This window comes from Lissotriton helveticus, chromosome 8 (genome assembly GCF_964261635.1).
Source record: "Lissotriton helveticus chromosome 8, aLisHel1.1, whole genome shotgun sequence".
Taxonomy (NCBI): domain Eukaryota; kingdom Metazoa; phylum Chordata; class Amphibia; order Caudata; family Salamandridae; genus Lissotriton; species Lissotriton helveticus.
The window spans coordinates 1,191,276,831-1,191,301,327 of NC_136069.1; the positions used below are offsets into that span (position 1 = coordinate 1,191,276,831).

At 45.4% G+C, this 24,497-nt stretch overlaps 1 protein-coding gene across 1 annotated transcript in view; it reads right to left on the reverse strand.

Moving 5' to 3' along the window:
* The window catches only part of GCC2 (GRIP and coiled-coil domain containing 2), a 413,631-nt gene that overhangs the window by 102,453 nt on the left and 286,681 nt on the right, over window positions 1–24,497 (reverse strand). Inside the window, exons 17-19 of the mRNA XM_078658140.1 lie at window positions 11,274–11,395; window positions 7,500–7,676; window positions 1,820–2,037 (exon numbers count right to left, since the gene is read on the reverse strand). Coding sequence (XP_078514266.1) covers window positions 1,820–2,037; window positions 7,500–7,676; window positions 11,274–11,395 — 517 coding nt within the window. The remainder of the gene's footprint in view (window positions 1–1,819; window positions 2,038–7,499; window positions 7,677–11,273; window positions 11,396–24,497) is intronic.

The following is a 24,497-nucleotide window of genomic DNA, read 5'->3' on the forward strand; positions in this document are numbered from 1 at the left end:
ATCATCTCCTCCAGATGAGTGCTCAGGCCCAACAATGTGCCATCTGTAAAAATAGTAACCTGCAGTTTCAGAGGACTGACTGGACAACCCATTGTGAGGCTGGAGGGGCACATCCTTCAATCAAGGTCTGTAAGGAATCAGTGGAAAACCTCCACATAAGCTGAGAGGCTCTCCTGATGCTGACCCCACTGCCACTCAAAAGGGCCTTGGAGGGACCTGATCCAACTCTAGGCATGTGGCACTAGAAAGATGCACAAGACCATCAAGCCAAATGATGAAGAGCCTCCAAAACTAGAACTGGGAGCGAAAAAAGTTGGAAAGGTGTCCTGAATGTAAGTGAGCTTTTAAGGTGGAGAATAAGCCCTCATGCAAGCCTGTCCAGAACCATTGCAACAAAGGCCAGTCTCCGAGTCAGGATAAAGTGGGGCTACTTTTTCTGGTTGATAGAGCATCCCAGCCAATGAAGCAGTAGAAGGTGTGCCCCTGATGGCCCAAAACCAGCACAGGGGAACCCCACCTTCACCAGCCAATTGTCCAAGTATGAAAATACATGTACCCATGACATTTTGAAGAAACAAACCACCACAGTCAGCAGCTTGTTGAAGACTCACGGAGCAGGTGTAAGACCAAAAGTTCAGTACCACAAATTGTTATTGCTGAGACCCAGTTGTGGTGTGAAGTGGAGATGATACCCAAGAGCTGGTAGGCTCAAAAGATTAATATAGGTGTGATTAAGTTCTAGGCATACTATCCAATCATGTGCACCCACGAAACTGAGAAGCTGATTCTGGGACACTAGTTTAATTTTCTGGCCCCCATCCTTCTTGGGAACAAGAAGTAGAAGGAATAACATTCAATGCCTTTCTCTTCAGTGGTGAACTTGTATGGTTTGTTGTTGCAAAGCCAGGCATTCTTCCTCCGTGACTGAAACTTGAGCTTGCGTGTATTTCCTAGCGGTTGACTGATGTTCCAGAGGCCTAAATATAAAGGTGTAGCCCTCGAGGACCTTGTTGGAGCACTGTGAGATCTGTGGTGACTGACTGTCTCTAGTTATGAAAATGGGAGACTGCTCCCAGACTAGAAGCGGATGGTGAAGGCAAATCAATTTTGAGACAGATAACCCAGAAGAAGAAAGGGGAAACTGGACCTTCAGGAGAAGAACTATTGCAGAATCTGAATCGTCTGGGAGGGTTGTAGCTACCAGGAATGTTGAGTGCTTGAAAAGCCTTGAAAGCAACAGTACTGCTTGTAAAATTGTTAAACTGGAGATGCAGCGACTTAAGTGCTTTAAAGAGTTGTCTACTTTCTCTGCTACATGACTCATCATCACATGGTATATCTATTAGGGCTGCCTGAAAGTCTCTGGAAGATCCAATTGCACACCTCCACGTATGCCTGCGCAAGACAACTGCTGGAGCCATGAAGCTAAATAGGATTCATTATAAACTTGTGGCATTCGATGCTCACTGAAGAAGAGCTAAAGACCTGCAATAGTAAGGCATGATCAGGAATCAACATACAGGCTGGTGTTGCCACTTCCCATATGGCAAAGATGTAACTGTTGTTGCGAACCAGCATCGGACAACGCTTGGGAGCTACTGCTAGAGGAAAACGTTTCCAGACCTAGTCTGGCCCATATAAGGCGATACATTTGCAAGTAGTATCCATCAGAAACAAAACATACTAGATGCAACTTGACATAGGATGCAGAACATGTAAAATCAATTGTACAAAGCAGGATCCAACTTTGAAAGGCGATCCTGACCACACACACAGGCTCCAAGGGAGGGACACAACTGTAGCACATGGTGTCACTTACTTGTGATGCTTGATTCACTCTGTTGTTGAAAGAGCTGACCCTCTAGTTTAGACAGCTGCTGCTGTAATGTTTCTATTGCCTTCCTGTGGTCTTCTTGCATGTGCCTTATTTGATCCCTGAAGTTGTTACGAAGGGCTTCATTCTGAGCTGTCAACTGACTCAAAATCTGAGCATGTTCTGACTTCATAACCATGTTCTCAGACTGTACTGTACAAAGCCTGGAATAAATTGGAAATCAAGGTAACTTACATTATATCATGTCTTTCAGGCTCTATAACAACCAGAAAACGAAATGGTTATTTACCAGTAGGAGTAGTTTAACAGCTTAAAGAGTTTTCTGGATTCACATGCTGTGCATTATTCCACTATCTAATGGTTGGGTCTGGGTCGAAATTGCCTTTTTTTTTGTTTTGTTAGCGTCGACCACCATTTGGTGGTATCTCCATCTCCTATGTGGCATCAGACGGCACACGGATGTTCTTGTGCACAGTTGCCATCTTCAGATTCTTTTCTGATAAATGTACTTCTTGTTCCTTTCTTTCCCACCTGGTTGTGTCATCTCCCATTTTCCGGGAGGTGGGTGGGCCGCATGTGAATCCAGAAAACAATTGAAGTAACAAAACTACTCCTCCAGGAAAGTAACTATTTTGTTTTGCAGCATACATCATTCCTATGGATTCACATGCTGTGCATTAGATTTTGTAGTGGTATCCCTTCTAATGGATTTGATGGAATGAAATAAGGAAGCGTTAGCAAACAGGTGTTGTAGTCCCCCTTTGTTCCACCCCTGCTACCTTGTTCATTTTGATGTCCACACAATAATTGTTTGTGAAGGTGTGTGGTGACGCCTGCGTCGCTGCTGCGCAGATTGCATCCATGGGTACATTTGCTAGGAACGCTAGTGTTGGAACCTTTTTCCTTGTTGAATGGGTTCTTGTTCTTGCGAGCAGTGACATCCAGACCTAGAATAGCAGGTCTGTAGTGTTTCTACAATTCATCTTCAGATTGTTCCTTTAATGAATGGGGAGCCCTTGGTTGCTTAGGCAAAGAAGACAAACAACTGGTTTCCTATCCGAAATGTCTTAGTTTCTTGCAGATAGTACATTAATGCCCTTCTTACATCGAATGTGTATAGGGCTCTTTCTGTTTGTGTTTCAGACTCCTTGAAGAAAGCCGGTAGCTGTATGCTTTGGTTAACATGAAAGTGGGTTACCACCTTGGCCAGAAACTATGGGTTGGTCCTGAGAACTGCTTTGTCCTTGTGTATGTACAGGTAGGGTTCCTGGATTGTTAGCATTTGCAGTTCGCTTACTCTGTGTAGTGATGTGATTGTAACCAGAAACACTGCTTTGAGTGTGAGTGATTTGGAATCTGTTTCGCGCATAGATTCAAACAGTTTTGTCATTAACCGCATCAGCATGGTATTTAAGTTCCACAATGGTGCAGGTACCGATCTTGGTGGTGCAATTCTCTTAGCTCCTTCTAGAAATCTTTTTATCACGGGGCATGTGAAGAAGCTGTTACATTAAGTGGTCCTGGTGTAGGCTACTATTGCTCCCAGGTGTACCTTCAAGCTGAATAGGTTAACCCGGTATCTAACAGGTGACAGGTGAGTGAGGTATGTCCACACAGTTTCCAGTTTTGCCTCCAAATATGTTTTATTTACACCAATGAATGAATCTCTAGATATTCAGGCGCCAGGCCACTTGGATGAGAGTTGCTGGTTCCGGGTGGTATACTCGCCCATCCTGTATTGTTAGCAGATCCTGTTCTTTGATTTTCATCATTTGTCTCCTGGACATCTCTTGTAGGTCTGAATTCCAGGTCTGTCTGGCCCACTGTGCTGGCATGACAATGAAGTTTGTTTCTGGTTGTCTGCCCTTCTCCAGCACCTGCGGTATCCGGGGAAATTGGGACAAAACATAAGCAAATCTCCCTGACTAGCTCATTGACAGGACATTCCCCTCTGATGATGGTGTTAAAAATCGGATGAGAAGTGTTTCCCTTTTGCGTTTCTTGCGGTTGCAAAAAGGTCTATCGTTGGTCTCCCATGGGCTTGGAATATTATCTCCAATATTTGTTGCTTTAATTTCCATTCATGGGAGCTACTTTCTTGCCTGCTTAGTTTATCTGCCTCTGTGTTCCTGGTAGGTGGACTGCTTGCAATGTGGTCTTCCTTAGTATTGTCAATTGTCAGATCTCTTGGGCTAGTTTGCTCAGGGTGAACAATTTTGTGCCTCCCTGTTAGTTGAAATAAACGTTGTTGAGTTGTCGGTTTGTATTAATACAGATTGACCTGTTGTGTGTTTGGAAAGCCTTCAGGCCTAAGAAAACTGTCTTCATTTCCAGGTAGTTGATGTGTTTCAGACCATCTGTGTTGTTCAACTGTGCCTGTACTTTCATGTTGCCTACCCGTGCTCCCCAACCCTTGTGGAATGCATTTGCTGCATTGGTCACCATTAGAGTTGGTGTCTTGAATGGTCTCCCTAAGGTCACATTCTTTGACTTCCACCATTGTATCTACTGTTGTACCTTTGCTGTGACAACCACTAGATCTTCCCAACTCCAGGTGACAATTTGTTTCAGATCCATTCCTGAAAGGGTCTCGTGTGCAGGGTCGCATGTGATAGGAGTAGTATGCATGACGCCATCATGCATATTAGTTTAATAACAGTCCTCACTGTCAGAGACTGACCCTTCTAGTACAGGTGAGCTTGCTCTCTGATAGACTTTGCCCTCCTCCAGACTGGTTAAGTCCAGGTTGTGCTTGAATCTAATGCGCTCCCGGCAACACCTTTTCCTGCTCCGGCTGTGGTGGTGACTTTTTGTGGTTTATTTTGAAACACAGACATTGCAGTGTGGTGATCACGGTTTGAATGTCCTTAAGGAATTTTTGTGTAGATTGTATCTTTACCAGTTAATTGTCCAAGTATGGGTAGACATGAATACCTTGTCTTTAGTAGGTGTGCCGCCACTGCGGCGAGGCACTTTGTGAACACCTGTGGGGTTGACTTTATGCCGTATGGTAAAACTGTCAATTGATGGTCCACTTTGTCTATTACAAATCTGAATTTTTATGTTTTTGATATATCGGTATGTGTATGTAGGGGCATTTAGATCTTAGGTTGCCATACAGTCCCCTTTCCTTAGGAGTTGTATTACCTCATTCGTACCCTTTCTACCGCTTTCTTTTGTAAGAGTTCCTGGACTCCTTTTCAGAGTTATATGATCTCTTGTCCTTAAAACCTCTTGTTTTTGTTTTAGGGGAATTTGTGGTGGTTCTTTAATTAGTTCTATGCAGTATGATGTATCACGTTCATATCCCACAAGTCTGAAGTTATATATCCCCACTCCTGTAGGTAATTTCGTATTCTGCCTCCCACTGGTGTTTTGAGGTGGCATGTGTTGTTGTGCAAGTCACTTGCCTGCTGTTCTTCCCTCTCAGGGAATTTGGCCTCTTCTCCTTCCTCGAAAGAGCTGTCTAGCAGGATGTTGTCACTGTTGGTAAGAAGTCTACTGCATGACTTGGTGCGAAATGCTTTGTGGTTGCTGCCCTGATGTGAAGGGCGTATGCCAGTGAGCGTTAGGGATGTGTTTCCTCCTCTTTTAAAGGAGCCCTTGAATTGTGGAGCCCCCATTGCTGTGGCGGTTTTGTTGTCCTTTTTTAGTTGTAGTAGGAACTCATCCACCACTTGTCCAAGCATCTCTTGTAAACGGCATAGAAATTATTGAAGCCTGTACCACTGGCTAGAAACCAGACACTTTGAGCCAGGCATATCTTGTTAGTGGCTTGGCTTTGCACTTCTGCCTGCTGGCAGTGTCTGCAGCATCCAAGGTTGATTTCAGGCAGGTGTTAGCGATGTTTCTCTCCTTTTGCATCACTGCCTTGGCCCTCTTCTTTTACAACTCTGGGAGGTGGATGCACGAGGGACTCCATCTTCTCCCATTATCAGTGGCTGTATCTGTTTAGGATGGCGTTAGAGTTAGCATTCTGCCACTGGGTTGCAATCTCCCTCTACATTTTTCTTCCCTCCAGGTCCACTCTCTTGCTCTCCTTTTCAGGTGGTAGCCCTGCGGAAGTGTGGGCATTGTTCCACTTCCTTTTGGAAGCTACAATTATCGAATCCGCAGGAGCGTTACCCTGGGTATACATAGGGTCTTGAGTAGAAGGCTGGTATTTCTTTTCTACTCTAGGTGTTACACCCTTGGCAGTGGCTGGTTCCCATAATGCCTTGTTTCCTTAGTACAGTATGCAGGGTAGCTTTGGTAGATATAGGTTCCCGTTGTTGGATGGCATTAGAAGAAAACATTAGTCTACTTTATCTTCCTCCAGCTGGACTCAATATGTTTCAGCAGCCCATTTAATGAGGTTGCTGTACAGTTAAAGGTCGCCTGGTGGAGATGGCCTGAAAGGGTAGTTGCCCACTCCTGCTACTTGGGATTCGGGGTCGAGATTGTGCCACGATTCTTAGTCGAACCCGCTTAGCTCTTTGGCCTCCTTGAGTTCCTAGAACTCTTTCTGATCCTTTTCGCAAGGTTCGGGAGTTGCTGGAGCCTGCATGGAACCCCCAAGCAGACTGGTCATCTTCTGTTTCGATCAGTGTCGAAGGCTTGGCAGGGATTCGGAAATCCTTCAAGGAGTCAAACTCTTTCTTTTGCAGGAGTGCGGCCATATCAGTCTCGAGCCTGCTCTTGTTGCGCTCGACCTCAAGCGCTTTTGGTTTGGGGTCTACCATCGGTGACAGACTCTTCGACCTCGAGCGGTCTACCATCACAAAACCTTGCTCTTATCTTTCGTCCTCTCTCGAGCGGATGGTACTGTTGAAGGTTTTAATGGTGACTTGCCTCCATCTGTATCCCTCAGTCGAGATCTGTGTGGCTCTTTGGGTTTTGGCTTACCTTTATTCGACGATTGTCTCTGCGCCGAGGCTGCTCTTTGGAACTTCTTGTCTAGGGCTTTCGACTCATGGCCTTTCAGCGGTTTGGTTATCTTGAGTTTCTTTTTTTTGGTGTCCTTTGGCGCTTTCTTCACTGTTTGTTTTTTCTCTGTGTCAGACGCGTAGCTAGCGGAGTCTGGTTCTTCACCTCATGCTGTTGGCTTCCTCAATGTTCTCATCGTCGTCACAGGCCAAAATCCTTCAATAAATCCTACGTCCGTGGGGTGCTAACCATGGTGGTGTAGTGTTCCAGCCTCTCTCTCATTGACGTACCTTAAGGGTCTTGGGTACGAACGCGGTGATGACCCTTTGGGAAACAGAGGTTGCAGACTTTGTGGGCGTCTCGTTAAGCAAACTGGTGGTGGCAGTTGGGACAGAATTTTCTATGATCCAACCTGCCTTCATTCCCTGACCACAAAGCTGGTACCGGTGGGGTCCCCTGTCAGGAGAAAAGAGAGGAAGGGCCCCAATATCTTGTCATTGTACTGGTGACTATGCACAGGAACAACCGGGGCACCGCCTGAAGTCACATAGGGGATGGACATACCACCAAATGGTGGTCAATGATGCCCACAGATTAACATTTTTTTTTTAAAGCACTTCGGGGCCCAGGCCCCAACCCCTAGAAAGTGAAATAATGCACAACATGCGAGTCCAGGAAGGATACATGCAGGAAAAATAGTCTATCCTGTTGGAGCTCAAAGATCATGTAAAGTGCAATATGTAAAAGTAGAGTGTCTCACTTCTCTCGAAGTTCCGCCTCCTTTGCCACCGTCTCCTGCAACATTTTATTATGTCTTTCCAGCAGAGTATCATGATCCACCTGTAAAGTCTGGAGCTCAGTTGTGTTGATTTGTAGATTATGTTGAGAATCTTGCAACTTGTGTTTCAGTTGTTCTAACATCATCTCCAAATGTTCTCTAAAATACAAAAATTCCAAAAATGGGTATTAGCCTGTTTTTGTAACTTATATTAAACACACATTGTTTGGGTAAGTCATGTACTTGTGGTATTAGCTTTCAGAACAAAATTCTACACACACAGCACAAGTACGAAAAGTTTACAAATGCACACTCGGACTGCACAAGTCGTTACCCATGCATTCTCATTTTAACTCCTCTTCAATTCAAAACCAAAGTTTATTCAGCAATGTACTTACAGAAGGCTACAGTTCAACAAGAATGTGGCACACTGAACTTGGAGAAGACAAGACAACTGTAAACTAATCAGCTTTATAGCATTAATGACTAGGTGAAATGTGGCAGAATGAGACCATTATCAATATCATAAATAAAGGCAGACATGAAATGGCACTTTTTACTTAAGACTGTACGTAGGTGATGAAAAAAAACAATGATTTCATCTCAAGGGCTAAAAGGAAAACCACTATTAGAATGGCCAGAAACATATTCTTCAAAAGGGTGGTGTTAAACGTTTTTAAAGGTTAAGAATGTTGCACTCCATCACAACAGGTACAGCATGTGAGTGATCAGAAGCCAGCATCAGAGTAGGAAATGTGTTTTGACCACGTTACTTCCAGCATGTCACCGGCAGAGTAGTGCAAATCACGCTGCAAGGCCACCTTTATCTCTGTTTTGTAGAATTTTTAATGTGAAAAGGAATTTAAAAGGGAAACCGGTACAAGCACAGTTGTTATAATAAACATTGACAACCTAATACCTGGTGAGCTGAAGAAATTTCTAGTCTTCAAATTATCAAAATAGATTAATTGTGGATAATTCAGAAGCCAGTATTGTGATCCATTATTGATCAAGTTTGCTATGTTCTATATGTAGCAAAAAAAAGAACATCTACACAACATGGCTTGGATGAGGAGGTGATTGTTCACATGCAGATGTGTGTAAAGAACACTAAACTGCAACTAAAATAGCTATCATGATAAGTTTCTTTTTTTTTAAGGGCACAATATAAAATGAACCACGCTGGTTAAACTGTATCTATGTAGAGAAGTATGTCGATGGGGCGAGTTGTTGGCCTAACTTCTAGGGCGGTCGACCTCCGATCTGGGGAACCGGGTTTGAGTCTCGGATAGGACGCTAAACATCCTGTGATTCTGGGCAAATCACGTAATCTCCCCGTGCCTAACAAAAATGAATGTGTCCTCATGTAACGCAACTGGTACTATGTAAAGCGCTTTGATGCCTGGTACCGGGGCAAGTTCGCGCTGTATAAAAGTCCGTAAAAAAAAAAAGTATGAGTGGACAGGAGGGACGCAGAAATATGTGGGTATTTGTTATGTGTATTGAATGAGCCTAACTGAAATGCAGCAGTGCTGTACAGTGTTAAGGCAATGATACAGTCAATAGATGATAGGACAGATTGCTGGGTTCTGAGAGTGGCTTCTTTCCTAAACAGGAGTAGAGTCAGGGAATGAACACACACACACTCCCTCCCGCCCTCCCTCCCTCCCTCCCTCCCTGGCCCAGCGTATGGACCAGACAAACAAATGGATCAAAAATGGGTAGAATAAAATCTGATTATACATTACAAACATCACACTTAATATTGAAAAAAAATCTGATCAATCCACAACTAAAAATAATAATGAGAAAAAGACCTCAATCCGATAAAAGCTCAGTTCAATCTTCAAACTTCTTGGTTCAGATTACTAAGGTGCTGACAATTCAAGTAACCAGAATACCCAAAGGCTGCTTTGTGAAAGCCAGGGTTGGAATGGAATCAATTTGGTGGCCCACTTGAATAATATTTAACTTAATCCAGATTAAAATCATGAGGAGTAACGTGGTCAAAGTTAAAATCTATAATGCAGTAAATAAGATTTTTGGCCAACGCGGCATGACAATATCTAGGATGTCCCACAGAAAAGTGATTCAAAAATATATTAGACAGATTAACTGACAGATAACAGTTTCATGGTTGGATTAGAAAATAGGTATGAATATACTGGTTGGTTTGTGTTGAATACAAATTTATTGGTGCAGACAAAAAACTTTTGCTGAATTGCCCCAGACCAAATGAAAGATCAGCTGGAATGGGTAACTCATAAAAAAGGCAACAAATGATGATTTACAATTCAAATAACTGCCCCACCAGAATCCTATCCCAGTAAGAGATGGTATAAATTTATTAAAACTGCAGCATCGGTGAATATTAATAGAACTGATTATTTCTGAGGTAACCGAAAATTTTTCATGAATGAACATGCATGAATGAACAACAATTGACATGATAGGCCGAAGCAACCCTCCATGCGGATAATCTGATGATACTGCTTCAAACTGTCAGCAGATTCAGACATTTTCTAGAGGAGTGAGGATATTAGATTCAGTTCATACTTGGACCAGGCAAATACTGAACCACGCCTCATTATTACTGGCTGTAACACTGATTTTGATAGGATTAGGCCTGGATCCTAACGACTTTGATTTATGGCAAACATGACATTTTTGCATCACTGGAAACCAGCAAAAAAAGTATTGGTTCAGGTATAATTTGAGTATCGTATTAATTCAAGAGATCTGCTAACGACCTCTTTCAAAATATTGAATGTGAAAACAATGGCTAGTATAGTTCATAACAGGGGGCGAATTTAAGAGTAACTCATAGCTGATAGCCTTGGATTTCATTCCCCTTTCCTTGCTATTCCAACTTACATTTTCTTCACGGGCTTTCATTCAAAATTCAATTTGCTGGCCTTTTTTCCTATTTTCCATTATAAAGATATTTGCTTAATAGACCATTTTCTATGCCAATATCATTTTCGTCTTTTTTTAATTTGAAACTGCATACTATTAGATTCTAGCAGACAAACAAGTCCTTCCAATTGTAATGTGTAGTCAATGGCACTACCTTGGTCCATATGTAGTGGAGAATCCTTAACAGTTTGGGTGAGTAACAATTCCCACATAAAATAATAAAAGAGGGTGTTACCCAGTTTTGCAGCAGTTCAAGGGTTGAAGGACGCACGTTTGAAGTTGCCTACTATTGGGGGATTTAGAAATTAGATTTTTACTGAAAGCTGGGAAAGCGCAAGTGGGGTTGCAGGTAGAATGCCTAGACCAGTAGAGCAGTATTGAGCATGGGCCTTAGAGATTGCAAATGTGTGATTTTGATAATATTTGGAAGGGGGCGTATGCCGGACCCAAATGGAAATGGAGCGCCAGCATGGAATAGCAAGAATTTATTTAGTAGGACTTAACAGAATTCGTGAAGAATAAAACCTAAAATCGTTATGGCAAACTCAGCATATCATTTTCCAAAAAAGCTACAAAGCTTTAGAGCAAGAGACATCCTTCTTAAAAAGTCACGCAAAAGGGATGGGTAAGCAGAACAGATCGAATTGTAGAAATGCTTGGACAGTGCAGTGATTTACACCCTTTGAGTATAGCAAGATTCTAATTAGCAATCATCTGCATGTTTCCCTCTCAACCCAATATCTCAAAAAGAAGTTAAGTAATGTCCACTCTGAAGATAGCTAGGTGAACATGATTAGGATTCTGAGACTAAACTGTAAATTGTCAAAGTAATGTATTTACCTTTCTTGTTTGACAGCCTCATTCTCAATTTGAGAGGATGATTTATTCTTTTGCTGTTTAAAAACGTTATGAACCCGTACTTTGTAGCTTTCAAATTCACCACTAACAGCTGCTTGATCTGCCTGCAAAAAATAGGGAACATGTTTTGTTAGCTAAATGAGGATCTGAGAGAATTCAAATGAAGAGAGAAAGATGGCACATTAACTTTACTCAGACTTATTAGACTATAATTAGTGATGAGTAAATTTGGGTATAAATAACATCACAATATACAATTTCACTTTACACACCTCACTCTTACAATCCTCAAAGTACTACAAACATATTTAAATGACTGGCACTACAAAACTGGGTAATGCACCAGGGGGTGGGGAAAAGGGAGTTGGGGGGGGGGGGATTAGAACAAATTAGGTTGTGTTTGATGAAAATTAGTGTGTTTTGAGAGCTCTTAGCACATGTTCTCACGCTGAGATTGGGTAGGAGACAGTTACAGATCTTTATTGCCTGGCATGAAAAGGCCTGTTTTTTTTAATGAATCTTGAGGTTCAAAATCCCAAAAATTTTTATGCATGCAGGTGTGAATTTTAGGAGTCAGTCACACATACATGAAAAAAACTTATCAACCAGCATCCAAATTGTTAACACAGCTATGATGCAGCCTCTATACAATCCACAGCAGGATAGTCCATGTATAATCTTAAGAAGAAATCAGGTAATTGCACACTAGCGCGGTTTGCAAACTAGGTTTCTGACTTAAACATGACAGCAAACAGTACATAGTATGCAAAAACCAAGACATAGCCAGTGCAAGCAGGTTCAGTTAAGCATAGATGTCACAACTACAGAGTAAATGGTGCCACATTAAAACTGATCAGTTTTGTAAATAGTCCCAACTGCATTGTAAACTACCCGTTCTACACACTGGTGCATTTTGAGAAAGGATAACATTTCTCAGTACCCTGTCACCATCAGATTGTAGCTTCTTTTGTTGTAAATCCACATGATGGGCATACTTCTGCCATGTAGTGTTTTTTTCAAATAAATCTTCGGTCGCAAAATACCTTTTGACTCCTGTCTTGGTACCCAATGCACCAGGCCGAAGACAATTCCTCAGATAGTTTAGCCCCCAGAAGTGGAGTATTTTAAGTGGAGTGTAGCAGAGCAGAATAACTATGACTCTGCATAGTGCATTGTGAATATATACGTTTTTGGGATCATAGCTCGCATCCAGGAAAGTGGGTGGGCGAATGTGAATCTACAGCACAATAAGTTAAAAACCGATAGCTACAGGTTACACAACATTTATTGTTCATAGCATGTGCTACTTTAGATCGACCTTTTCTGCAAAGACTACAGCAGTTTTCTCGCATAAGCGGTGACTAGTAAGCAGATGATGCTGGTATCTGGAATATTGCCTCTAAACACAGTTTGCTCAATTAAAGTCTACTGATGAGTGTGACTTCCACACAGTAATGCTTTGCACAGGTGTGCTGTTGACCCTGTATCAGCTTTACATGTCTGATAATGAGATGCTTCCTATGAGGCCATGGTTTCTCCCTTATTTCTAGTGGACTGTGCTTTTGGTGAAATATGCAGTGTGCTTTTACCTTAGCAAAACATGTTTGTATACATTTAACTATTGACCTGACAACGTCTTCTTTTAAAAAGGGGTTTTCTAAGTGAGGCTTTGCAATGTTCACAAACAATTGTTTTGTCTTTCGCAAGGATCAATGTTGTACATTAGTGACCTATTTACTTGTAATGTGTATTGGGCCTACTATGCTACAGTTTGAGGACATGGAAAGAAAACAGGCAATTACATTGTTTGCTTTACATGAAAAGGGAACAATGCCCTAGGTAAAAACTTCAGGCTTACCCTCAGACAATCCTATTCTAACATTTGGATGTGTTACGCCACCCCACCCCCGCCCCAATCCACCAGTGCGGGGTCTGTGGCAATAGTCACTTACTGCTCAGGGAACAGGAATTGCCCACCTCATAACAGCTTGTTTGTGCACCAATTAAGGCTTTGCTGAGCTGTCAGGTCCACCACCACATTGAGCTTCCCATTGAGTATTTGCTTGTAACCCCTGCCTTCTGTCTTGACCAACATTGGGTGTGGTGTCTGAAAAACAGGCTACAGCTTTTGAAATGTTATCATTCACCCTTGCTCTTGCTAGACTTTCCCTGTCACAGTGTTTAATACAGGCCCCAGAAAATGTTGGACCTGCAGAGGCTCAAGGTGCAACTTTTTGGCATTTAGTGTGAAGCCTAACTTGAGCAACAAGGACAGTGCTGCTGGAGTCTGAGATAGGCATTATTGTCAGCGTCTCCTCTTTAGATGCCAAGGTAAGGGGACAGTTGTACTGGGCTGTGACTTAGGCAGGATGCCACCAATGCTAAACACTTAGTGAACACTCTTGGGGCTGTTGTGAGCCTGATAGACAGAGTTTTGAACTGGTAGTGCAGTCCACTTACCACAAAGTGCAGGTAGCAGTGGTGCACCTGATGTATAGCAATGTGTAAGCAGACATCCATGAGGTCGAGGGTCACCATGTAGTTTCCTTGCGCAAAGGAAGGAGCAATTCACCGGCCTGATGCCAAGGACTGGCCGCAGGCTGCCATCTTTGTGGGGAATGTGAACGTTCTGGTAAGGCTCTCCTTGATCCTGTTGCCGAAGGGCTACCAGTGTGATTGTGCCCTTGCTGAGAACAGCCTGTACCCTCCACTCACAAGAGTCTGTGTTGGTCTTGACTCACTGCATGCTGCCACGGTAGTAGGTTTGGTGGTGTGGGTTGGAACTCCAAGCAGCATTCCTTCTGGATGATGGATAGGACCCACTCGTTGGAGGTTACCAGAGAGGTGATGTGTAATCAGGTGGGGGGAAAATGATGGGTAAGTCACTGCTTGGAGGTGACCTTGCAAAAGCATTATTTATCTTTGATTCTGCCACTGCGCCCATTAGCCAAATTGACCAATAGGCCCTTAAGGTGTGTCCCTCTTAGAGGACTGCTGGTGGTGGAAACCCCTGCGATGAGCGTTGGTTGCCGCCTTAGCTCCTGCTCTGTATTGTTATTTCTGGAAGTCAATCTTGGGTGGTGTTGAGGACCCGCACTACCTATTTTAATTTTTTCAAGCATGCTATCTACATAAGGGCTAAACAGATGCCCTCCATTCAATGGCACTTAATGAGTGGGCCCCTGTGGTTGTACGACACCCTAAGCCATGCATGGCAGCAGAACACGATAGAGGATAACAGTTATGAAGACGTCTCTGCCTGTACCAGCTGCATCTAGGGCACACTGGATACTGGCATTAAATATAATAGTACCTTCCTGCATTAGCGCTTGTCCTCTCTTCTAGTACATAAACAGACAATGGAGGGCAGGGGGCAAAGAGGGTAGTAGCAGAGAAGGACCAGGGCCTCGGATAATGGAAGGCAGGGACATCAAGCTAACCATGGAGAGCAAGCGGGAGAGGCAGTGGTAACACTTTGGACTATGCAGGGGTGGCAACACATCGGACCATGCAGGGCGGGGGGGGGGTATAGGAAAACAAAGGGAGCGGCTTGGACATGAAGACAGAGAACAAAGGAAGCAAGGGGGAAAGGGGAGGCAAGCGGACCATGGAGGGCAGGCTATGGTAGGGTGGCCACCAGCAGGGGAGTGGGCCTGTGCCAATCCCTCAGCACAAATGGCTGAAAGTTGTGCGCAGTGGAGGTTTTGGCTGACTATAGTAAAATATTTCTGAAAAAAGCAGAGGCTAATTGGACAAGTTACAAAATTTCGGTAATGCCTTATCTGGTAGAGACATGATCGAGCTGCAGATTCCTTACTTTTGAATTTTCCAGTTGTCTGAACGGATCCGGAAGACTTTTCATTGAGCAATACCCTTTTGCCCCGTTAAGTGGATCAGTCGGCTCTGCGTGGTGTTGTCTCAGCTGTTGTGACATATGCATCACCTATTTAGGTGCCACCTCAGCCTGCTGATGTCAGTTACACGTCTTATCACACCAGGAGCACGGAGCCATGGAGTGCACTGACATTAATGTGTTATGAACAACTAGGGCTTTGAAAGGGAACAGCACTTACCCTTAAAACCTGTCCGCAGTGCGGGGAGAATGGGTTGGTCAGTAAGGAATCTGCAGCTAGACAATGTCTCTACCAGATAAGGCGTTACCGAAGGTAAGTAACTTGTCCATCTGATAGAGAGATCTAGCCGCATATTCCTTACCTTTGAATAGATACCTAAACAATACCATCCCCGGAGGATGGACAAGTTTAGACCAGGAAGTCCTGCAGGACAGAGCAGCTAAAAAGGCTTTCCCTGTAGACTGGACTTTACAGGCAGTTGCGCTTGGTGAACATGTGCAGGGATGCCCACGCTGCTGCCTGACAAATGTCGAGGACTGGAACTCCATGTTTTAACACCATGGAGTGGAGCTCACTGGTTAGAGGCGGCAGACCCGTAAGCAGAGAACGGCCCGGGACCAGGGTTCAATTCCCGACGCGGCAGGATCGTGGACCAGGGTCAAAACGGACTCGATAATTCTCGCCTCGGTGCCTACTCTAACCAGGGAACACACTCGGCAACTCTGGGCATTAAGCTTGTCTCATCTCTACAACGGCCCCCCACAGACGCCGGGGATGCCTGGTTTCACCTTGGAGATACCCAGAAAGGGACCATCTCACAGGGAAAACCAGGTCGGGTTCCCCAGCGGTCTTCAGCGCCAGGATACTCCATGGAGTCGCAGTGCGCTTTACAAGTACACCCACATTTACATTTACATTTACATGTACATGGTAGCAGACTTCGCTCTAGTAGAATGAGAATGAGCCCTCAAACCTTCAGATTGCCCCACATAGAATGGTGTTACCACTTTCGGTGAGAAAGAGGCCCTAGTGCATAGCATCAGCGTATCAGGGAAGATGGTCGGGTAAGGAGGCTTAGATGACAGCCTGCAATTCGCTCACACTCCTGGCAGAAATTATTGCCCCTTAAAAGGTTGTTTTGATGGTAAGCAGCTGAAGGGGACAGCTGTGCAGAGGTTCGAACTGAGCACAAATCAGGAAGGTGAGAACCAAATTAAGGTAACACTGAGGCATGATGAAAGGGGCATGTGGGAACATATGTATAAGCACCTTGAGAAATCTATTTACAATAGGGGATTTAAATAAAGAGGGTTGGTCTGGCATTCTTAAAAAAGGCAGACAAGGCTGAAAGAGCCTTGCTGGACAAGGGTTAAAATAAAAAGTTAAGGCCTGAGATAGGGAGAGAGAAAGAGGATCAAAAGACATTTCTGTAAAATATTTTACAAATTTGTGCCACTGGCAGGTGCACACGGTCTTGGTAGAGGGAGGCCTGGCTGCCAAAATAACATTGCAGACTTCGGGAGAAAGGTTGAATGCTATAAACTGCAGTCTCTCAATCTCCACGCAAAAAGGCGTAGAGTTGATAGCTGGGGGTGGAGGACCCTCCCCTGCTGTTTCGACAGAAGATCCTTCCAAAAGGGCAGCCTGATCGGAGGATCGATACTTGATTGGAGAAGCTCAGGATACCAGACTCTCCGTGCTCAGACTGGAGTCACAAGAATGACTTGGGCCCAGTCGCTGATCTTCTTGAACACTCTGGGCAGGAGTGCTAAAAGAGGAAAGGCTCCATTCAAGACGAAAAGCCTCTGAGCGAGAGCTGCCTTGGAAACTACAACGCGCAAAACTGCTGAGATTGCACATTCTCAGCGGAGCCAAACAGATTAACAAAGAGTCTCCCCACTGCTGAAAGAGACCTTGGGCCACATCAGGATGGAGACGTATTTGTGATCCTGCCAGGTGTTGAACCAACAGGGACATGCTCTGCTGTTTCAGCCACATCTAGAGACGCAGGGCTGCTTGAAAAAGGGTATACGACCAAACTCCGCCCTGTTTTGTTGCAGTACCACATGGCACCTGAAACAGCTATGCCTTGATTTTAGGAAGGAAAGCTTTCAATGCCAAGAATATAACTCAGAGCTCCAGCAAGTGGATGTGGAGTCCGGATTCCGCCAGAGTCCTCTGATCTCCACCTCTCCCAGATGGCCGCCCCATCCCAGGAGTGACGCATCTTTCACTACTGTGTGATTTGGTTGGGAAAGGTGTCTGCGCGAGACCCAATCATGGTTGGTCAGCCACCACTGCAGGTCCTATGTAGTTCCCTCCGAGATTTGGAATCTTTTCTGAGAGATTCCACTAATTCTACGCCCATGGGAACTTCAGGTCCCAATGCAGAGCCCATATAGGCCATCTAGCATGTGTTACAAGCAGGACGCAGGAGGCCATGAGGCCCAGCAGTCTCAGACTAATTTCCACCGAAATCCAGGATAGAGGCTGAAACATCGGTATCATAACCTGGATTTGCTGCTTGGGAGGACAGACCCAAAACTGCACTGTGTGCAGAACAGCTCCGATGAAAGGGAGCGACTAAGAGGGAGTCAGGCATGACTTTGGCACATTGATAGTGAACTCCAGCTAAAGCCGGAGGTTCAACCTAATCTGGAGGTGGGAGACGACAGCCTGGAGCTAGCCCGCCTTTAACAGCCAGTCAGCAAAATAGGGAAAGACGGGCACTCCTGATCTGTGCAGATGAGCTGCAGCCACCACCATCACTTTGGTGAACTCCAGAGGGGCGCTGGTAAGGCCAAAGGGGAGCACCGTGAACTGGGAGTGCTCGTGGCCAACCGCAAACCACAGGTAGAGCCGATAAGCAGGCAGAACGGGAATGTGAAAATAGGCGTCTTGTCCAACAATACCATCCAGTCTCCTGGGTCTATGGCAGACAAGACCTGCGCCAGAGTGAGAATCTTGAACTTTTCCTTTTTGAGGAAGTAGTTGAGCACTCTGAGATCTAGGATAGGGAGCAGAACCATCTCCTTCTTCAGGACCAGACAGTAGCAGGAATAGCAACCACAGACTACTTCTGGTGCCGGAACCCTATATAGTGCTCCATTGGCCAAGAGTCATGCCTTCCTCCTGAAGCAGATTTAGGTGATCCTCCATCAACCGGTTGTAAGTTGAAGTAATGGAGGGAGGGCTAGACTCAAGGGGGAGGGAGTAGCCCCTTCGGAATATTTGAAGAATCCACCTGTCCGACGTGATGTTTTGCTTGTGGTGGAGGTGATGGCTGATCTTGCCACCAACTGGGCGCCCATAAACTTCAAGGGCTAGACTAGGAAGGTTTGGAGGCTGAGGCTGAAGAGGGCGGGGTCAAACGAGCCACGCCAAGGGCTGTGTAGAAGTTGCTGAACTTGCAAGGTCTTGTGGTAGGGATATGGCTGGTGCAGCTGAAAGCCCATTCCATAGCCACGAAAGGGGAAAAAGGCAGACAGGGAACGTATGCCACTAAGAGGACAAGGACTTGTTCGTAGCACAGGAATTTGTAAAGCGCTCCAAAGCCACGTCTGCCTTGTTTCTGAATACACTGGTACCATCAAAGGGCTTTTGTGCTGGGGCCAGACCTGCTGGTGCGGAACCCTATGAAGCATCCTCGTAGCCTCTGGGGCCCGAAGGAATACTGGGAGGGTCAGGCTGCCCAAATATGAGGCACATGGCATCATAAAATTCCTTGAGCTGGGCGGAGATTGTTCCGGCTCCCAGAAAGGCGGGGAAGCACTGAACAGATGCAGGATCAGTTTCAGCCGATCAAGGGCTTTAAGGTCGAGTCTCCAGCATCGCCGACCGACAAGGAAAAGTCGAAGCTTCAACTTCTTGTGTTTTTTACGCTTCTCACCTGATCAACTCTAAGACTATGGCTCCCGGAGCGGTGCCCAGACCTTCCTCTCGACCGAGACAGAGAACGAGACCTCCAGGGCAAACGACCCATTGCCAAATGCCAGGCCGTAGGCAGCTTTGGAGAGCGCTTCTTCAGAGCTTTTGGAACATGGTCTGACAGTCGGAGCATGACTTCAAGTCGTGGTCGAGCTTCAGCCACCAAAGACAAACCAGGTGTGGATCTGTGACTGACATGGCGCGGTGACAGGTGCAGCACAGTTTGAATACAGGAGTCTTCTTGACATCCCAAAAATATTGGACAAAACGTCAAAAAAAGCCTGTCACAAAGTGACAAGAGGGTAGCTCTTGTCACGGCTCTGTACATACTGGTAAGAAAAGAATAGACATCAGAGTGCTGGGATGGCGCCTACATAGGTGACTCAGACGCCACAAAGTTGGATGCCACCTAACCGCGAGAAAGGGTACTGCTCAATTAAAAATCTTCTGGATCCAGTCTGATGCCTGGGAAATTCAAAGGAAAGGACTCTGCGGCTAGATGTCGCTATCAGATTGACATTATAATCAGATGTGGTAATATGATCTTTCCTAATATAAAATAAAATTGTAAAACCAAGGCATTTACTGGAGCATCCAAAACTTAGTGACGCTATAGTTTGGTAATAAGATCTTAGCTTATGTTAAAAACCCTAGCAATTCACAATAAAACCCACAAAGGTTAAATTAACGTTACAGTTAGGTGAGTTAACAACTAACACTTAAACACAAATTAACACTGAAATGTATCGGATATATTTCGGTGAGCTAACTATAACTTGCCTCCCCACCATGCACTGCTTTAGACCTCACATATTCTATCATTAATTACGTTAAATCACATGACAGATGACACCACTGCAGCAAGGACGCACACACACAACCTGAGCTCGTTGCAGTGCAGTGCTTTTATTCACCAGACAGTATAGCAAAGAACCAACATATTTCAGCTCTACTCAAATAGACTTGTTTACAGTAAAAGCCATGTTCATAATGGCATACATTTAAAATGATTAGTGCAAATTAATAACTGTCCTCTGCTCAATAATCTATGTTTAAAGTCAGCCTCAAGCACAGATCGTGTATCTTAATAAAAGCAATTCATTTATGGAGTAGACATCCAGAATTCAAAATTCAACCACATTCTTTATCTAAACGGAAATCATATCCATCATTAGTGAAATGATAGTCTCAATAAGTATTGCATCATACGAAAGAATTTACACATTATTATTTACAGCATTGTTGAAGAATATAATAATCCACTGTGAATACAATTTATACATAAGTGACTTGAGTAATCTCCAAGCATCTGGCTCATTCAAATATATTGTGCAACTCCTGTCATAACGTAGATCTGTGCTAGTTCTTTCATACTTCGCCTTATTTATACTCAATGAAAGATTTCATTGCACAGGATAGGATTACTTAACACAACTGATGATGAAAACTGTGGCCAATTGTGAGAACGATGTAAAAAATTGCAAACAATGGAAGTTGAAGAGGGACTGAAAATCGTAACGTTTTCAAATAGATGAAGATAAAATAAAAATAGCCAAAACCCGGTATTATAACCTGGAACTACTAGGAAAAAAATAATAATAAAGTTCTGAATTAGTCACAACTGCACATGGTGATTAGAATAACACTCCTCAACTTAAAAGCGATTGATTTAAAAGGAATACTGGATGCTGCAAAAGAGAAAACAACCAACCCCAAAAAAATGGAAAGGACAACAAGGAGGAGAGAATGATTAACGAAAAGGGGAAATTGTTGAATCACCTTCTATTTTCTGCATTTTATCCTGGTCTGCTACTCACGTTTTTGATGCTTCTGCATACACCCCCACTCCCTCCCTCAAGTTGGCCAACTCTCATAGTACACCCCCTCCCATTCCTGTGGATTTTCAAAATGGCTGTAAAAACAAAATAAATCTAAAAAAGTCATTATCCAGCCCAATCACATTTGAAAATACAAATTCAACTGCAATAGACAGAAGTAGCAAACTGCTGAATCGTAATTATAAGTAGTGGAGACATGCAAAAGTGTTAACCCTTTCAAGTGACATAGACGAAGAAAAAAGCAATCATCTTTTAATAGACATTACCAATTACAGGACATAAGTGTACACATTTGTTTAATAAATCTGTCCCAACAATTTACAAAAGCAACTCAGAGTAATGTCAATCAATCGATCAATCAGTACATTTGTAGAGCGCGCTACTCACCTGTGAGAGTCTCAAGGCGCTGAGGAAAGGGGGGGAGGGGGGTTCCCGCTACTGCTTGAATACCCAGGTCTTGAGGTGTTTCTTGAAGGAGTGGATGGTGTTCATGACGCGGGTGGTGTCTTCAGTGCTGATGTGGGTCCATGCGCTGAGGGTGGTGGTGGGGGTCGTTGGTTTGGTGGCTGGGGGCGGGGTGTGGCGTCCGAAGCGGTCGTGTATATCTGCGATCTTGCGGTGGAAGAATGTGGCAAGGGAGTTGCAGAGGTCTTGCGACGGTGTGATGTAGTTTTTGCTGGCGCTGGGGTTGGAGAGCTCTTTGACGATGCTGAAGAGTTCCTTGCTGTTGTGGGAGCTGTTGTCCTTTTGGTGGTGCGGATCATCTGGTGGTATTCGCGGGTGGCGCTCTTGAGGGCTGTCATGTTTTCTGATGTCCGCTTGTGGCGCCAGGCTTTTTCGAGGGTTCGGCACGATTTCTTAGCGATTTTGAGGGCGTCTGTGAACCATGAGGATTTTCTGTTGCTAGTCTTGCCTGGGGGTTTCTTCAGTGGAGCGAGGTCGTCGGCGCAGTTGGTGATCCACTGTGCGAGATTGTCTGCTGCGTTGTCGGTGTCAGGGGTGTCGGGCAGGTGGGTTCTGGCTCAGCGATGTGGTCAGCTGGTCTGTGGTGACTTTGCTCCAGCATCTGCGGGGGATCTGTAGCGTGTGGTGGTGGGATGTGGTCTTCTTGAAGGTGAAGTGGATGCACCTGTGGTCGGTCCAGTGTAGTCCGGTGGAATGGTTGAAGGCAACGTGGCTGCTGTCCGAGAAGATGGGGTCGAGCGTGTGGCCGGCGTAGTGGGTGGGGGTGTCCACCAGTTGCTTGAGTCCGAGGTTGGCGAGGTTGTCGAGCAGGGCGGTGGTGTTGTTGTCGTTGTTTTCAGGTGGAAGTTCAGGTCCCCTAGGAGGATGTACTCTGGTGAGGTTAGGGCGTGCGGGCTGATGAAGTCGGTGATGGTTTCGCAGAATTGTGTCCGTCGGCCTGTAGATGAGCGTTCCTCTCAGGGTGGTCTGGGGGTCGGTGTGGATTTGGAAGTGTAGGTGTTCGGCGGCGGCAGTGAGTGTGTCTTCGGCGTTGGTCGTGACGCTGATGGTGTTCTTGTAGATGATGGCGATGCCTCCTCCAGTTTTGACGACGCGGTTCGTCCGGGATGGCTATGGCAATGTCGGGGGCCGAGGAGGCATTCATCCAGGTTTCCGTGATGAAGTGATGGTGCTGTTGTATCAAGGAGTTCCCAGAGTTCGACGGCGTGTTTGTGGACGGAGCAGGTGTTGAGGAGGATGCACTTGAGGTGGCTGTTGTTGTTGTTGTTGCTGCGTTCGGTGGGCGGGGTGCAGGTTCGGAGGCAGGAGAATTTGCATGCTTGGCAGGTGAAGGGTCCATGAGTGCGCCTCGGGGTGGCTGGGTGGCAGGCGGCGGGTCGTCCTGTGCGGAGTGCGATGAGGGTGGCGGTGTCGTACCTCAGTCGGGTTCCCTGGCAACGGCTGGGGCTAGGGGTTCTGGCGCTGGGCGCGGTCCAGGCGCGGACGGGCGCAGACGGGCTTGCCTTTGGCGCGCCAGCGGTGCGGCCGCTGTGCGGCTTTCATATGAGGGTCAGAGGGAGGGAGGAGCAGCTGGGAGGTGGGAGGGCAGGTCAGCGAATGGGCACGGGGGGGCGGAGCTGCACGGGAGGCAGCAGCGAGAAAACGGGGGAGCAGCGGCGAGCAAAAAAGCTCCAAGAGTACAAAAAGAGAGAAAAGGGCGACAGGCACATGGGGGTACAAAAGAAAAATGGGCAGCAGGCACTGGCACACAGGGGCACAAAATAAAGAAGGGGCAGCAGACACTGGCACACAGGGAAGGTCTCCCAGGAGGGGACCAGGAGCGGAGCAAGGCGGGAAAAGTCGGCGCAGGACAGCCGAGGAGCGAGGCAGCAGAGCAGGCGGCTGGCAGGAGGAGGTCACTGGCACAGGTGGCGCTGCCGCGGTGGGGAAGGAATTAGTTACTTACCTGTACACTATAGTTCTCCAGTATTATCTTTCATAGATTCACATGCTTGTATCTTCCCCGTCGTCATGGTGGGAGTCTCACGGTAACAGAATGACCAAGCAGTATCATAGAGAAGAAAAACTGCATAGAAAATCCCCATAGGGGCTGTATTATTTGGTAACCAGACCATATCTTTGTTTGGACCAAAAGCCAGCCAATCAGCATTGCTGCCCTGCCCTCACACTCCCCAGCAGAAGCTTCCTGCCTCAGATTTCCGTCCCCGAGTGAGAGACATGGATAAATACCGAGAAACAGGATCTGCCTGAGAAACGGGGAGGCGGGCGGGCGCATGTGAATCTATGAAAGATAATACTGGAGAACTATAGTGTACAGGTAAGTAACTAATTCCTTCTCCAGTATTACATCTTTCATAGATTCACATGCTTGTATCAGAGTAGTAAGCAGTGCTCACCAAATTAGTAGCGTTTCCAGGACAGAACTAAAAAAGGAAGCTCTGCCGTAAGACAAAGGTATAACAATACACATCATAATATACGAAATACGATAAATGCATGTTGACACATAAATCAAAGTATTGCATAGACAACAAAACATGCCATTATGTCATACCTTACTGAAAAAGACGTTTCAGAACAGCTTGTCCCACTGCCGTGTCCTCTTTCCACGCAGTGTCCAGACAGTAGTGTCTCGTAAAAGAGTGCACGCTCTTCCACGTCGCTGCTCTGCAGATGTCAGGCAGCGCCACTCCTGCAAACAAGGCCATCGAAGTTGCCATCTTCCTTGTGGAATGTGCATGTACCTTAGAATCTAGCGGCTTCCCCGCTTTTTCATGACATTTCAGGATAGCTGCGGAGATCCATCTGGCAATACTCAGTCTTGACAAAGGAAGACCCTTCCTTTGCCCTTCAAAAGCAATGAACAATTGCTTGGACTTGCGGAACGTTTTTGTCCTTTCAATGTAGAACTTTAGGCATCTGGAAATGTCTAAAGAATGTAAGGCTCTTTCTGCCTCCGATGAAGGATTGCTGAAAAAAGTAGGCAAAATAATGGGTTCATTGAGGTGAAAAGATGTTGCCACCTTGGGAATAAAGGTAGGATTTGTCCTTAGGATAACCCTGTCTTGACGAAATTGTAAGAAGGGTTCCTCCACTGAAAAGGCCTGGATTTCACTAACCCT